Genomic DNA, 15,304 nt, shown 5'->3' on the forward strand with positions numbered 1-15,304 from the left:
GCCCACCAGCGTGACAAGAAAAAGCTTTATTGCGTCATCTTCTTCATCTCTTCTTCACATTAGGCAGGAATGACGGGGGCGCCGGTCCGGCTGTGGAATGACTCGTCACCTGCCCAGGTAGCTCTCACCTGCCCCAAGCCCCACCCCTCTCCCAAAACATCCTGTCACATGATCTGGATTTAAAACATGCGCATAAAAGAACAAACACCGGCAGAAGAAGAAGAGGATGATGGGAAACCTCAGAGTCTGTGACATCACTTCCTTCTACAGCTATAATTTAAAAAAAGAAAAAAAAAACAGGAACAGTCTGGCGGAAGGCTCCTCCTCTTCCTCTGTACACGGTGACATCATCAGTCAGCTGCTTAGCGTTTGGACAACTCATTGGACAGCCAGTCCAGCCCCTCGTACAGACCGGTCCCCTGAGTGGCACAGGTGGCCTGGACGTGCCACTGCAACACACAAACACACACATGTCAGGAGGAGCGGTTCTGACCCACGTCTGCTTAAGATCCCCCCCCATGGTTCTGGCTCCATAAGTCAGGGGGGCCAAAGGGGTGGAGCTGTTCTGACCCACGTCTGCTTAAGCCCCCCCCCCCCCCCCATGGTTCTGGCTCCATGAGTCAGGGGGCCAAAGGGGTGGAGCGGTTCTGACCCACGTCTGCTTAAGATCCCCCCCAATGGTTCTGGCTCCATGAGTCAGGGGGCCAAAGGGGTGGAGCGGTTCTGACCCACGTCTGCCCAAGGCCCCCCCCCCATGGTTCTGGCTACATGAGTCAGGGGGCCAAAGGGGTGGAGCGGTTCTGACCCACGTCTGCCCAAGGCCCCCCCCCATGGTTCTGGCTACATGAGTCAGGGGGCCAAAGGGGTGGAGCGGTTCTGACCCACGTCTGCTTAAGCCCCCCCCCCATGGTTCTGGCTCCATGAGTCAGGGGGCCAAAGGGGTGGAGCGGTTCTGACCCACGTCTGCCCAAGGCCCCCCCCCATGGTTCTGGCTACATGAGTCAGGGAGCCAAAGGGGTGGAGCGGTTCTGACCCACGTCTGCTTAAGGCCCCCCCCCATGGTTCTGGCTCCATGAGTCAGGGGGCCAAAGGGGTGGAGCGGTTCTGACCCAAGTTTGCTTAAGGCCCCCCCCCATGGTTCTGGCTCCATGAGTCAGGGGGCCAAAGGGGTGGAGCGGTTCTGACCCACGTGTGCTTAAGGCCCCCCTCCATAGGGTTCTGGCTCCATGAGTCAGGGGGCCAAAGGGGTGGAGCGGTTCTGACCCACGTTTGCTTAAGGCCCCCCCCCATAGGGTTCTGGCTCCATGAGTCAGGGGGCCAAAGGGGTGGAGCGGTTCTGACCCACGTTTGCTTAAGGCCCCCCCCCCCATGGTTCTGGCTCCATGAGTCAGGGGGCCAAAGGGGTGGAGCGGTTCTGACCCACGTTTGCTTAAAGCCCCCCCCCATGGTTCTGGCTACATGAGTCAGGGGGCCAAAGGGGTGGAGCGGTTCTGACCCACGTCTGCTTAAGCCCCCCCCCCATGGTTCTGGCTCCATGAGTCAGGGGGCCAAAGGGGTGGAGCGGTTCTGACCCACGTCTGCCCAAGGCCCCCCCCCATGGTTCTGGCTACATGAGTCAGGGAGCCAAAGGGGTGGAGCGGTTCTGACCCACGTCTGCTTAAGGCCCCCCCCCATGGTTCTGGCTCCATGAGTCAGGGGGCCAAAGGGGTGGAGCGGTTCTGACCCAAGTTTGCTTAAGGCCCCCCCCCATGGTTCTGGCTCCATGAGTCAGGGGGCCAAAGGGGTGGAGCGGTTCTGACCCACGTGTGCTTAAGGCCCCCCCCCCTAGGGTTCTGGCTCCATGAGTCAGGGGGCCAAAGGGGTGGAGCGGTTCTGACCCACGTCTGCCCAAGGCCCCCCCCCATGGTTCTGGCTACATGAGTCAGGGGGCCAAAGGGGGTGGAGCGGTTCTGACCCACGTGTGCTTAAGCCCCCCCCCCCCCCCCCCCTAGGGTTCTGGCTCCATGAGTCAGGGGGCCAAAGGGGTGGAGCGGTTCTGACCCACGTGTCCTTAAGGCCCCCCCCCCTAGGGTTCTGGCTCCATGAGTCAGGGGGCCAAAGGGGTGGAGCGGTTCTGACCCACGTCTGCTTAAGCCCCCCCCCTAGGGTTCTGGCTCCATGAGTCAGGGGGCCAAAGGGGTGGAGCGGTTCTGACCCACGTCTGCCCAAGGCCCCCCCCCATGGTTCTGGCTACATGAGTCAGGGGGCCAAAGGGGGTGGAGCGGTTCTGACCCACGTGTGCTTAAGCCCCCCCCCCCCCCCCCCCTAGGGTTCTGGCTCCATGAGTCAGGGGGCCAAAGGGGTGGAGCGGTTCTGACCCACGTGTGCTTAAGGCCCCCCCCCCTAGGGTTTTGGCTCCATGAGTCAGGGGGCCAAAGGGGTGGAGCGGTTCTGACCCACGTCTGCCCAAGGCCCCCCCCCATGGTTCTGGCTACATGAGTCAGGGGGCCAAAGGGGTGGAGCGGTTCTGACCCACGTTTGCTTAAGCCCCCCCCCCCATGGTTCTGGCTACATGAGTCAGGGGGCCAAAGGGGTGGAGCGGTTCTGACCCACGTCTGCTTAAGCCCCCCCCCCATGGTTCTGGCTCCATGAGTCAGGGGGCCAAAGGGGTGGAGCGGTTCTGACCCACGTCTGCCCAAGGCCCCCCCCCATGGTTCTGGCTACATGAGTCAGGGGGCCAAAGGGGTGGAGCGGTTCTGACCCACGTCTGCTTAAGCCCCCCCCCCATGGTTCTGGCTCCATGAGTCAGGGGGCCAAAGGGGTGGAGCGGTTCTGACCCACGTCTGCTTAAGCCCCCCCCCCCTAGGGTTCTGGCTCCATGAGTCAGGGGGCCAAAGGGGTGGAGCGGTTTTGACCCACGTGTGCTTAAGGCCCCCCCCCCTAGGTTTCTGGCTCCATGAGTCAGGGGGCCAAAGGGGTGGAGCGGTTCTGACCCACGTGTGCTTAAGGCCCCCCCCCATAGGGTTCTGGCTCCATGAGTCAGGGGGCCAAAGGGGTGGAGCGGTTCTGACCCACGTGTGCTTAAGGCCCCCCCCCTAGGGTTCTGGCTCCATGAGTCAGGGGGCCAAAGGGGTGGAGCGGTTCTGACCCACGTGTGCTTAAGCCCCCCCCCCATGGTTTTGGCTCCATGAGTCAGGGGGCCAAAGGGGTGGAGCGGTTCTGACCCACGTGTGCTTAAGCCCCCCCCCCCCCCCCCCCCCCATGGTTCTGGCTCCATGAGTCAGGGGGCCAAAGGGGTGGAGCGGTTCTGACCCACGTTTGCTTAAGCCCCCCCCCTCATGGTTCTGGCTCCATGAGTCAGGGGGCCAAAGGGGTGGAGCGGTTCTGACCCACGTTTGCTTAAGCCCCCCCCCCCATGGTTCTGGCTCCATGAGTCAGGGGGCCAAAGGGGTGGAGCGGTTCTGACCCACGTTTGCTTAAGCCCCCCCCCCATGGTTCTGGCTCCATGAGTCAGGGGGCCAAAGGGGTGGAGCGGTTCTGACCCACGTGTGCTTAAGGCCCCCCCCCCCCCCCCCATGGTTTTGGCTCCATGAGTCAGGGGGCCAAAGGGGTGGAGCGGTTCGGACCCACGTTTGCTTAAGCCCCCCCCCCCATGGTTCTGGCTCCATGAGTCAGGGGGCCAAAGGGGTGGAGCGGTTCTGACCCACGTTTGCTTAAGCCCCCCCCCCCATGGTTCTGGCTCCATGAGTCAGGGGGCCAAAGGGGTGGAGCGGTTCTGACCCACGTGTGCTTAAGGCCCCCCCCCCCCCATGGTTTTGGCTCCATGAGTCAGGGGGCCAAAGGGGTGGAGCGGTTCTGACCCACGTTTGCTTAAGCCCCCCCCCCCCCATGGTTCTGGCTCCATGAGTCAGGGGGCCAAAGGGGTGGAGCGGTTCTGACCCACGTTTGCTTAAGCCCCCCCACCCATGGTTCTGGCTCCATGAGTCAGGGGGCCAAAGGGGTGGAGCGGTTCTGACCCACGTTTGCTTAAGCCCCCCCACCCATGGTTCTGGCTCCATGAGTCAGGGGGCCAAAGGGGTGGAGCGGTTCTGACCCACGTTTGCTTAAGCCCCCCCCCCCATGGTTCTGGCTCCATGAGTCAGGGGGCCAAAGGGGTGGAGCGGTTCTGACCCACGTTTGCTTAAGCCCCCCCCCCCATGGTTCTGGCTCCATGAGTCAGGGGGCCAAAGGGGTGGAGCGGTTCTGACCCACGTGTGCTTAAGGCCCCCCCCCCCCCCATGGTTTTGGCTCCATGAGTCAGGGGGCCAAAGGGGTGGAGCGGTTCTGACCCACGTGTGCTTAAGCCCCCCCCCCCCCCCCCCCCCACGTGTGCTTAAGGCCCCCCCCCTAGGGTTCTGGCTCCATGAGTCAGGGGGCCAAAGGGGTGGAGCGGTTCTGACCCACGTGTGCTTAAGGCCCCCCCCCCCCCTAGGGTTCTGGCTCCATGAGTCAGGGGGCCAAAGGGGTGGAGCGGTTCTGACCCACGTGTGCTTAAGGCCCCCCCCCTAGGGTTCTGGTTCCATGAGTCAGGGGGCCAAAGGGGTGGAGCGGTTCTGACCCACGTGTGCTTAAGGCCCCCCCCCTAGGGTTCTGGCTCCATGAGTCAGGGGGCCAAAGGGGTGGAGCGGTTCTGACCCACGTGTGCTTAAAGCCCCCCCCCCCCCCCCCCCCCATGGTTCTGGCTCCATGAGTCAGGGGGCCAAAGGGGTGGAGCGGTTCTGACCCACGTTTGCTTAAGCCCCCCCCCCCCCATGGTTCTGGCTCCATGAGTCAGGGGGCCAAAGGGGTGGAGCGGTTCTGACCCACGTCTGCTTAATGCCCCCCCCCCCCATGGTTCTGGCACGTCCAAAGTCTTCCCAGTCTGAATCGTGATGAAGCCGTCCTCTAGGACAGTGTTTTTCAACCTTTTCTGAGCCACGGCACACTTTAACCTTAAAAAAATCCCGCGGCACACCAGCATCCAAAAATTAAAAAAAAGGAGAAACTCATAGTCTGTATTGATCTACAGCCCCTCCCTCCACAATCTCACATGCATTTTTGAGATAATTGTTACAGAAAAAGCTGGAAACTGCAGCTGTTTTTTTTTTTTTCTAAAAGATGCAATAAAAGTTAAGTTAGAAGATTTAAAAACAATTTGTGTGTTCGTTAGTTTCAAGACGTTTAACAACAGATCTCCTTTTGCGCTGTCCCTCTCACAACCCAATGCATCATGGGAAATGTAGTGCATAAAACGGCCGAAGATCGGTTTTCGGAGCTTCATGGTTTTGTTCACTTGTTCCACGGTCTGATACCGGATTCTGTGGAAAGCTACACCGCTAAAGACGAGCTTTAGCTGGTATTTTTGTTAGAACTGAGCGACTTTATCAGCAGAATCAGAACAAGGAAGTGAAGACTTTAACCACTTCTGATTGGTCAGACCGATGACATGTGATTAACCCGCCCAACACGGGACTTTTCCAAAATACAGCCGAAGGTGCAGCTGAATCGCGGTACGTCATTCTTATCAAAATGTCTTTAATAAAATAAAATAAACGCAAAGAAAAGGTATTTTACGATCTTTTATATTCCTAACTCCTTAGTGTTTTATCAGGGCCTGTTTGGATGAACACAGAGCAAAAATCCTGGAGATGGGAAATGTTTTTAGATCAGTTAATGAGGGCAATTTCCCACGGCACACTAGTGTGCCGCGGCACACTGGTTGAAAAACACTGCTCTAGGACATAGTTCCTGCAGAGCGGCAGGAGCTCATCACAAACTCACCCTCCTTAGAACCGATTTTATGTTTAGTACATTTAGTGAAACCTGTTGAGACGACTGTGTACTAATGTTGGACTATAGACAAAAAAGAATGGAGGGACCACCAGGTTCTGACCCGACCCACGGAGGAGGGGGTACTCACAGTTCTGCTGCGCAGGCTGTGCAGGCCCAGTTTGTCGGTGAGTTCACTGACCCCCATGGCATTGGGAAGATCTTGTTTGTTTGCAAAAACCAGAAGCACCGCCTCTTTGAGCTCATCCTCTTGGATCTGAGGAGAGAGGCGATCATGTGACAAAGTGGGCGGAGCTTTAATAACAATGTTAAACATAGAAGACTTACCATCTTTGAGAGTTCCTCTGCCGACTCCGCTACGCGCTCCCTGTCATTGCTGTCCACCACGAAGATCAGGCCCTGTGGAGGGGCACAGGCACGTGAGTGAGCACGCGCACGAGAGCGTGCACACGCATGAGAGCGTGCACAGGCACGTGAGCGAGCACGCGCACGAGAGCGTGCACGCGCATGAGAGCGTGCACAGGCACGTGAGCGAGCACGCGCACGAGAGCGTGCACACGCATGAGAGCTTGCACAGGCACGTGAGCGAGCACACGCATGAGAGCGTGCACACGCATGAGAGCTTGCACAGGCACGTGAGCGAGCACGCGCACGAGAGCGTGCACACGCATGAGAGCTTGCACAGGCACGTGAGCGAGCACACGCATGAGAGCGTGCACACGCATGAGAGCTTGCACAGGCACGTGAGCGAGCACACGCATGAGAGCGTGCGCACAAACGTGCACAGCAGCGTTGAGACCAGCTCAGAGGAATCGTTTCGATTCTCTGAAATGTTTCAGGCTCAAACATGAACGTCTTCCAGCTGCAGGCCAGACTGACGGATCAACCTTCTCTAAGTTCAAAGGTCATCCACAGGACGCGTCCACAGACCTGATGAGGGAGGGGCGGGGTCATCTTGTCCTTTTACTCCACACCCTCTCCAGGAACTGGTCGGCTGTTGTTGAAACTCTTCATCATTCCTTTATTTTCATAACTGATCCCATCTAAACTCCAGAGAACTTCAGATCCAGAACGCCGCCTGACCACTTTGTTCTTCAACCAACGGCCATAAGTTCTAGAAGAGACGTTCTCCTGCAGCTCAGAGCTGACGCTGCTTCCTCACCTCCTCAGCTTCAGGAGACCCGGTCAGTCTGAAGGCCTCAGATCCTCTCAGCTCCCCTAAGGAGGAGATCCTATCTCCTATCGTAAGAATCTGGTCCATCTAAACTAGATCAGGAACATTTGATCTTGATCGTTTTCTCCAGAGTTTCTCTGAAATTGTTCTCAGGCCACAAACACGGAACCCACAGATGATCCTGAAGGTCCTTAAGGCCTGTTCACACCGGGACGAATTTGTTTAACGCCTCATGACTAAACAAAGGGCACCAATGTGAGTGTGCACACCGAGGCGAAAAAACGCCACGCGCCAAAGCGTCAAAAAAAAAAAACGCCTCGGGTTCGTTTTTTTTTTTCGACGCGTCGCGTCGAAATCTATTCGACCAATGAGAATGGCGCTTTTGCACACGGGTCTGGAGCTTCTGAAGTTACAGTAAAACACAACTTGGGGGCGCTCAAACACAAAACTGCCTTGCTGAGCACACATACCAGCGAAGAAGATAGACGCAAAGTAGCGTCTACACTGCCGCGAAGCAATAATGACGGACATTCTAAAATATCCCCGAACCAAGCACCAGTTGGAGCTACTGGTGCTTGAAATATTCATGTTTTCTTTGTATTATTCTGACAAGCGCGTAAATACTTGCTCTCTTCTTCTGAGTGAAAAGCGACTTTAAGAAGCGTAAAGTTGCGCAGCGCCACCTTGTGTACAGGAGTATTTCTGTTTTACATTAAGCGCCATCTAATGTCAGGGAATGAAATTGCATGTTCGCTCGGCTCATCGTCAGCGAAAATCGCCTGGGTGTGAACACAAAAAACGTGGCGAAAAACGCTGGCGAATAACGCCTGGCGAATATTCGTCCCGGTGTGTATGGGCCTTTAATCCGTAATCTCAGATTGATCAATCTTCATTTGTCAATGGTTTTTCTTTCGTTCAGGAACCTGCTTCTGCTTATGACGCATTATTCAGAACCTCACAGTTTATAAAGACGCCTTTGTCGGACTCCTGATGGACTGACCCCGTTGTGACAACCAGAACTCTGCAGATCCACCAGGACATTCAGAGAACACCTGATGGAGGCTAAGCCCCGCCTCCGTCTGCAGAAGATTCAACCACATTCAGCCACCAGAACCCAGCAAACCCAAAGGTTCTGCTGGTGGTTCGGGTCTTCTTGGCTTTTCCACTCACACATCCAGTTACAGAACCAGAACCACACCCAGGTCTGGTTCTGGAAGCCTTACCTGTGTGTTCTGGAAGTAATGTCTCCACAGAGGTCTGATTTTGTCCTGACCGCCCACGTCCCACACGGTGAAGCAGATGTTCTTGTACTCCACCGTCTCCACGTTGAACCCTGAAACACACGGCAGGTGACGCTAACGCCACAGGTCCCCAACCCCCCAGGGCGTGGCCCGGTACCGGCCCGTGGTCCACTTGGTACCGGGCCACAGACAGAACCAAAATTCCATCTCTGACTTGGAATTTTTCCATTTAGTTTATTTTCGGACACTAAAAGAAGTTTTATTTTGGAAAACCACATCCGTCTGTCTTGGTGCGTCACATGACTTCAAGAGCTAAATTAGCTTAAAAGCTAAAAATCTCACAATGTTTGGAAAGTTTCTTTGAGAGAAAAGATCAGCGAGGAAGAAGAAGGAAACATAAAGTTGCTGTTGACAGAAAAACTAGGAGTTTTCCTCCAAATAGGATTTATGGAGATGGTTGTTCTCACGGACCAGAAGCCGCTCCGCCTGAAACGCCGCAACTGACTCCAATGGTTCACAAGCGATAATAAAGATGCATAAAGATCATCTTGCTCTGTGTCAGAGCTTTGTTGTTTACAACTGGACCTCCAAGTTCATCTTCTATAGATTTATCCAGACCAATCACTATCTTTCATGTCATCAGACCAACGTACGGCCAATCAAATAGTGTGATGTCATTATTAGTCGCAGGCCCCCGAACACGGCCTGAACCAATGATGACATCACAGCATAGAAGAATAAAATTGGTGGATCCCTTGTAAACAAAGCTCCGACATTGAGCGGGCTTTTTTTTTTAAATCCGTGCGGCCAGTGCTTAAAGTCTGACGTTAGACCGGTCCATCAATCTACAGTCTGACGTTAGACCGGTCCATCAATCTACAGTCAGACGTTAGACCGGTCCGTCAATCTACAGTCAGACGTTAGACCGGTCCATCAATCTACAGTCTGACGTTAGACCGGTCCATCAATCTACAGTCAGACGTTAGACCGGTCCGTCAATCTACAGTCAGACGTTAGACCGGTCCATCAATCTACAGTCAGACGTTAGACCGGTCCGTCAATCTACAGTCTGACGTTAGACTGGTCCATCAATCTACAGTCTGACGTTAGACCGGTCCATCAATCTACAGTCGGACGTTAGACCGGTCCGTCAATCTACAGTCTGACGTTAGACCGGTCCGTCAATCTACAGTCTGACGTTAGACCGGTCCGTCAATCTACAGTCTGACGTTAGACCGGTCCATCAATCTACAGTCTGACGTTAGACCGGTGCGTGAATCTACAGTCAGACGTTAGACCGGTCCGTCAATCTACAGTCTGACGTTAGACCGGTCCATCAATCTACAGTCTGACGTTAGACCGGTCCATCAATCTACAGTCAGACGTCAGACCGGTCCGTCAATCTACAGTCTGAGGTTAGACCGGTCCATCAATCTACAGTCTGAGGTTAGACCGGTCCATCAATCTACAGTCAGACGTCAGACCGGTCCATCAATCTACAGTCTGACGGTCCGCCAATCTACAGTCTGACGTTAGACCGGTCCGTGAATCTACAGCCTGATGTTAGACCGGTCCGTCAATCTACAGTCTGACGTTAGACCGGTCCGTGAATCTACAGTCTGACGTTAGACCGGTCCATCAATCTACAGTCTGACGTTAGACCGGTCCATCAATCTACAGTCTGAGGTTAGACCGGTCCGTCAATCTACAGTCTGACGTTAGACCGGTCCGTGAATCTACAGTCAGACGCAAGACCGGTCCATCAATCTACAGTCAAACGTCAGACCAGTCCGTGAATCTACAGTCTGACGGTCCGTCAATCTACAGTCTTACATTAGAGCGGTCCGTCAATCTACAGCCTGACGTTAGACAGGTCCGTGAATCTACAGTCTGACGTTAGACCGGTCCGTGAATCTACAGTCTGACGTTAGACCGGTCCATCAATCTACAGTCTGAGGTTAGACCGGTCCATCAATCTACAGTCAGACGTAAGACCGGTCCATCAATCTACAGTCAGAAGTTAGACCGGTCCGTGAATCTACGGTCTGCCGTTAGACCGGTCCGTGAATCTACAGTCTGACGGTCCGTCAATCTACAGTCTGACGTTAGACCGGTCCGTGAATCTACAGCCTGACGTTAGACCGGTCCGTGAATCTACAGTCTGACTTTAGACTGGTCCGTGAATCTACAGTCTGACGGTCCGTCAATCTACAGTCTGACGTTAGACCGGTCCGTGAATCTACAGCCTGACGTTAGACCGGTCCGTGAAACTACAGTCTGACTTTAGACTGGTCCGTGAATCTACAGTCAGACGTTACACCGGTCCGTGAATCTACAGTCAGACGTTAGACCGGTCCATCAATCTACAGTCAGACGTTAGACCAGTCCATCAATCCACAGTCAGACGATAGACCGGTCCGTGAATCTACAGTCAGACGTTAGACCGATCCGTGAATCTACAGTCAGATGTCAGACCGGTCCGTCAATCTACAGTCTGACGTTAGACGGGTCCGTGAAACTACAGTCAGACGTTAGACCGGTCCGTGAAACTACAGTCAGACGTTAGACCGGTCCGTGAAACTACAGTCAGACGTTAGACCGGTCCGTGAATCTACAGTCTGACGATAGACCGGTCCGTGAATCTACAGTCAGACGTTAGACCGGTCCATCAATCCACAGTCAGACGTTAGACCGGTCCGTGAATCTACAGTCAGACGTTAGACCGGTCCGTGAAACTACAGTCAGACGTTAGACCGGTCCGTGAATCTACAGTCTGACGTTAGACCGGTCCATCAGTCTACAGTCAGACGTTAGACCGGTCCATCAATCTACAGTCTGACGTTAGACGGGTCCGTGAATCTACAGTCAGACGTTAGACTGGTCCGTGAATCTACAGTCAGACGTTAGACCGGTCCGTGAATCTACAATCAGACGTTAGACCGGTCCGTGAATCTACAGTCAGACGGTAGACACCATGGCCTCAAAAAGGTTGGAGACCTTTCCTGACAGCTCCCATCTCTGGAGAGATTCAGGTGGTCCACATCCAGACCTTAAGATCCACACACAGAAGTTTGGACCTGAAACTTTTTTAGTTCCAGAGAGTTCCATTTGGAGTCTGTGGATTTGAACCCACACTGTACCAGCATCAGGGTGGACGCTCTACACTAGGCCACTCAGCTGTGTGGACTTTGTAGAAGTCCTTTAAGAAACTTTAAGGAAGTCAGAGAGAGCAGACTTTCAGTACAACCAGTACCAGCGAGAAGTACCAGTAAAGATGCTGGATCCAGACTGCAAAGCATTATGGGACAGGATGACTTCACACAGGTCAACCACTACTGGGCTGTGGATCACACCAAGGATTCACGTGACTCCACACCTGCTCACCTGGACCGTGAACGCCTCGCTCAGACCGATGACGTCACCGATAACTGATCATCGAACGCTCCCAGTACCAGACCTGTACTAAGCCCCGCCCCTCGGGGGCTCACTCACCGATCGTGGGGATGGTGGTGACGATCTCTCCGAGCTTGAGTTTGTACAGGATGGTGGTCTTTCCGGCCGCGTCCAGACCCACTGAAACAACAGACAGCCATCAGGTTCCGAACAGTTTCCGGTCCACTCCGACGGGGGCGGAAACACGGCTGCCGTTAGCTTAGCTAGCTCCGCTGGCCGGAAGTTTGATGGATTTCTGCTGAGCGGAATGCCAACGGGTCCGGCCCGAGCGGAGTAACCCTAGCGGGGGCAACCCGGTTCGTTTGGACCTGCGACCCGGAGCCCGGCGGCGCTCACCCATCAGGATCCTCATCTGCTTCTTCCCGAACAGCCTGGAGAACAGCGACGAGATGGTCAGACCCATTTCAGCGGAGGTTCGGTTCGCACAGCCTCGGTTGGACTGGTGGGGCAGCTCCTCCTCGGTGCCACGTCCAGGCCAACGCGGAATAAATGACGTCACAGCCGCCTCACAACTTTATTGACAGGGTTGAGTGCTGCGTTCAGTGCCCAAGGGAAGAACTGTGTAAAAGGCTTTTCGGTACGTTTAGAAAATACTATCTTCTATTTTTTTCGAACAATTTTATTTATATGATTGAAATAAATAAGATCGTCTTTCAAGCAGAAAGTACTAGAAGTCCTAAAGCCCGTTTTCACTTCATTTGTTTCTGAGTGGTGTTTGCTCCTGAAGGCAGCACTATGCCCCGCCTCCTTCTCTTGCAGCACTTCCGGGTTGAAGGAACGTTGAACATGGCGGCCGAGCGGCACTAAAGCCTTCAAACTCATCAGAGCTGGCCCAGAGGCGGTTCTCCGTCCGGGATTTACTTTTACAAACCAGGACATCGAAGAAAGTTCAGAAACGAAGCGAAGGTGAGAAGAAAAGACATTTTTAAAGCCTTATGTGTTCCGCCTTTAAACCCAGAATGTTCCGGCTCCAAACGCAGGTACCCTCCCGGTTCGGAACTAAAGAATCGTCAGTTAACTGAGGAAGAAGTGGTCTCAGTTTGTACCAAACCGGGCCGGTCTGACTGTATGGATCACACGGCCTTGAAGGAGAAATAAGGACTAACGTGAGAAAAATTCTATTGACAGATTTGGACTGGTTCCAGGTTCAGAGATCCTGATGGATCCCGGATCCTGACGGAACCGGAGTCTCCAGTCTCCTGTGGCTCGGCTTAGACATGGATAAGTTCGGGATGAGTTTTGGAGGCGGGCCCTCTAGGAAGGAGCTGCTGGACACCATTGAGTCGCAGAAGAAGCAGTTGGTCCAGTACCAGACCCGGTTCAAGGATGTTGTCCGGGCCTACAAAAGCCTCCTGAAGGAGAAGGAGGCCCTGGAAGCCAGTCTGAGGGTCCTGACTGTCAGCCAAGAGGTGGACCTGAACCAGCAGCTCACCACTGGAGGCCCAAACTTCCTGGAGGACTGCAGCTCGGTGCACAGCGAGGACAGCGGGAGCGTCCGAGAGGACCGGAGCGAGGAGGAGCAGGGAGAGTCCAGACCTGGACCAGACTCCACGGTTCGTCCGAGCACGCTCACTCCAGCCTGACCTCCCGTCAGCAGCTTACCATCGGGCTTTTCTCCACAGCCGCCCCGCTCTGAGCCGGACGTGGACATCGGAGAGGCGGAGCAGCAACAGGCCACGCCCCCTCAGAACCTGGAGCCGGAGCGCCGCCTCTCCCAGCTGAGGAGCCAGCTGAGCACACTGACCGCGGCGCTGGCCACCGTCACGCAGGAGAAGTCTCGGATGGAGGCCAGCTTCCAGGCCGACAAGCGGCAGCTGAAGCAGGAGGTGGAGGAGCTGCAGGAGCGGCTGTCCGCCGTGACGGCGCAGCAGGAGGCGGAGCTGGGCGACCTGCAGCAGCAGCTGGCGGAGTGCCGCGCCCGCGTCATCACGCAGCAGCACGAGCGGCAGCGGGAGCAGGAGGACCACGCCCAGCAGCTGCGCGAGCTGCAGAAGCTGCTGCAGCAGGAGCGGGACGCCCGGCAGGACGCGGAGCTGCGCCTGCAGGACGCCAGCTCCGCCCTCATCGCATCCTCACAGGATCGAGGGGCGGAGCTTGAGCTCCACCTGAGCCAGGTGAAGGAGCAGAGAGACGAGCTGCAGAGGCGGCTGCACAGCCTCGAGGAAGGCCAGAAGAAGCCCGACCCCCGAGTGGAGGAGCTGCAGAGGGAGGTGCAGGAGCTGAAGACGCGATTGCATCAGCAGGTCCAGACGGAGACCAAGAAGGTGAGTCCGACACGGCGCCGCTCAGAACCGGACCAGGACCTCCAGCGTTCTCTGTGTCGCAGGCGGCCGTGGCAGAGGAGCGCGCCGTGGAGCGGGCGAAGGCGGCGGAGCTGCGGGTGGCGGGCCTGGAGCAGCGGGTGTCAGAGCTGTCAGAGCTGCTCGGGTCCTGCGAAAAGGCGAGGCAGCGGGACCAGCACGCCGCGCAGAGACTCCGGGACCGGATCCTGCAGCTGGATACCGAGAACAAGACGCTGGCGCTCGCCGCCTCCGGCAGGTCCGGCGCCGACCTCCGGCTGGACGAGGCGCAGCTGGACGTGGAGACGCTCAAGGGCAAACTGCAGACGGTGAAGAAGCTGCTGGTGCTGGCGGCACAGAAGAACCCGGACCAGAACATTCAGGACCTGACGGAGCCAGCCGACCACCCGCCCTCGGCGGCGGTCCAGCAGGAGCTGCGGCAGCTGAAGGAGGAGTTTGAGCGCTACAAGCAGCGGGCGCAGGTGGTGCTGAAGAACAAGAACGCCAAAGACGGCTGCCAGGCCCAGGAGCTGGAGGAGGTCCGGGCCCAGCAGGCCGAGCTGCGCGAGAAGTACATCAGCCTGCGGATCCAGGCCGACGAGGCCGAGGCTCAACACCGCCGGCAGCTGGAGGAGCGGCAGCAGCAGATGGCGGCGCTGCAGCAGGCCCACCGTCAGGATCTGGAGCGGGCCGAGGCGCTCCACCGTGAACGGCTGCTGTGCCTGGAGGCGGAGCTTCACAAACACCGGAACCGCGCCATGGTGCTGCTGGACGAGAAGGACCAAGAACTGGAGAGGCTCCGGGCCGCAACCCTGAGCTGCAGGCGGGAAACCCAGGAGGACGGAGGCGCGGAGGCTAGTTCTGACGGCGAGGGCGACGCCGTCAGCCAGGCCCTGCAGCAGGCCACGCCCACGGAGTCCACGCTGCTACTGTACGCCCAGCAGCTGGCCCGCATGGAGGTGGAGGCGGGGGCTCTGCGGCGGCAGAAGCACCAGCTGGAGGAAGACCTGCACCAACTGCAGGCTAAGCTCATCGCCAACGCCGAGCGGCACGACGAGGACGCCGCCCAGCTCCGAGCTCAACTCGACAAGCTGGTCCGCGACCAGAGCCGCGAGGGCGCCAACCTGGAGTACCTGAAGAACGTCATCTACAAGTTCCTGACCCTGCCGGACAGCGGCGGGCGGCAGCAGACGCTGGGCGCCATCCTCACCATCCTGCACTTCAGTCCGCAGGAGAAGAGCGATGTCCTGAAGCTGCAGGGGCCTGCCTGGTGGGGCCCCGCCCACAAGAAGTGAGACCGCCATTGTCAACCGTCTATTTGAATTAAAGTATTTTTCTGCTCTGTCGGTCTCCGTCTTTTCCCAGTTCTG

General features: G+C 56.5%; 2 protein-coding genes across 3 annotated transcripts; one reads left to right on the forward strand and one right to left on the reverse strand.

The window, feature by feature from the left end:
- Positions 1–11: 11 nt before the first annotated feature.
- LOC101172462 (ADP-ribosylation factor 4) lies at positions 12–12,127 on the reverse strand. The gene is made up of 6 exons (XM_023952394.2): positions 11,992–12,127; positions 11,695–11,775; positions 8,185–8,294; positions 6,115–6,186; positions 5,918–6,043; positions 12–449 (listed from the first exon to the last, which is right to left on the reverse strand). The coding sequence occupies exons 1-6, from the start codon at positions 12,056–12,058 to the stop codon at positions 363–365; spliced, it is 543 nt and encodes a 180-aa protein (XP_023808162.1). The 5' UTR covers positions 12,059–12,127; the 3' UTR covers positions 12–362.
- Positions 12,091–15,276, forward strand: gcc1 (GRIP and coiled-coil domain containing 1). Of its 2 annotated transcripts, none has more exons than XM_078942104.1 (5): positions 12,091–12,232; positions 12,415–12,561; positions 12,636–13,208; positions 13,278–13,919; positions 13,982–15,276. In XM_078942104.1, exons 3-5 carry the CDS (start codon positions 12,873–12,875, stop codon positions 15,227–15,229), a joined length of 2,226 nt encoding a protein of 741 aa, XP_078798230.1. In that variant the 5' UTR covers positions 12,091–12,232; positions 12,415–12,561; positions 12,636–12,872; the 3' UTR covers positions 15,230–15,276. The 2 variants fall into 2 exon arrangements, with proteins under 2 accessions (XP_078798230.1, XP_023808161.1); XM_023952393.2 differs by having other exon boundaries at positions 12,784–13,208.
- The last annotated feature ends 28 nt before the right edge of the window (positions 15,277–15,304 follow it).

This window comes from Oryzias latipes, chromosome 23 (genome assembly GCF_053564925.1).
Source record: "Oryzias latipes strain Hd-rR chromosome 23, Olatipes_Hd-rR_3.1".
NCBI lineage: Eukaryota > Metazoa > Chordata > Actinopteri > Beloniformes > Adrianichthyidae > Oryzias > Oryzias latipes.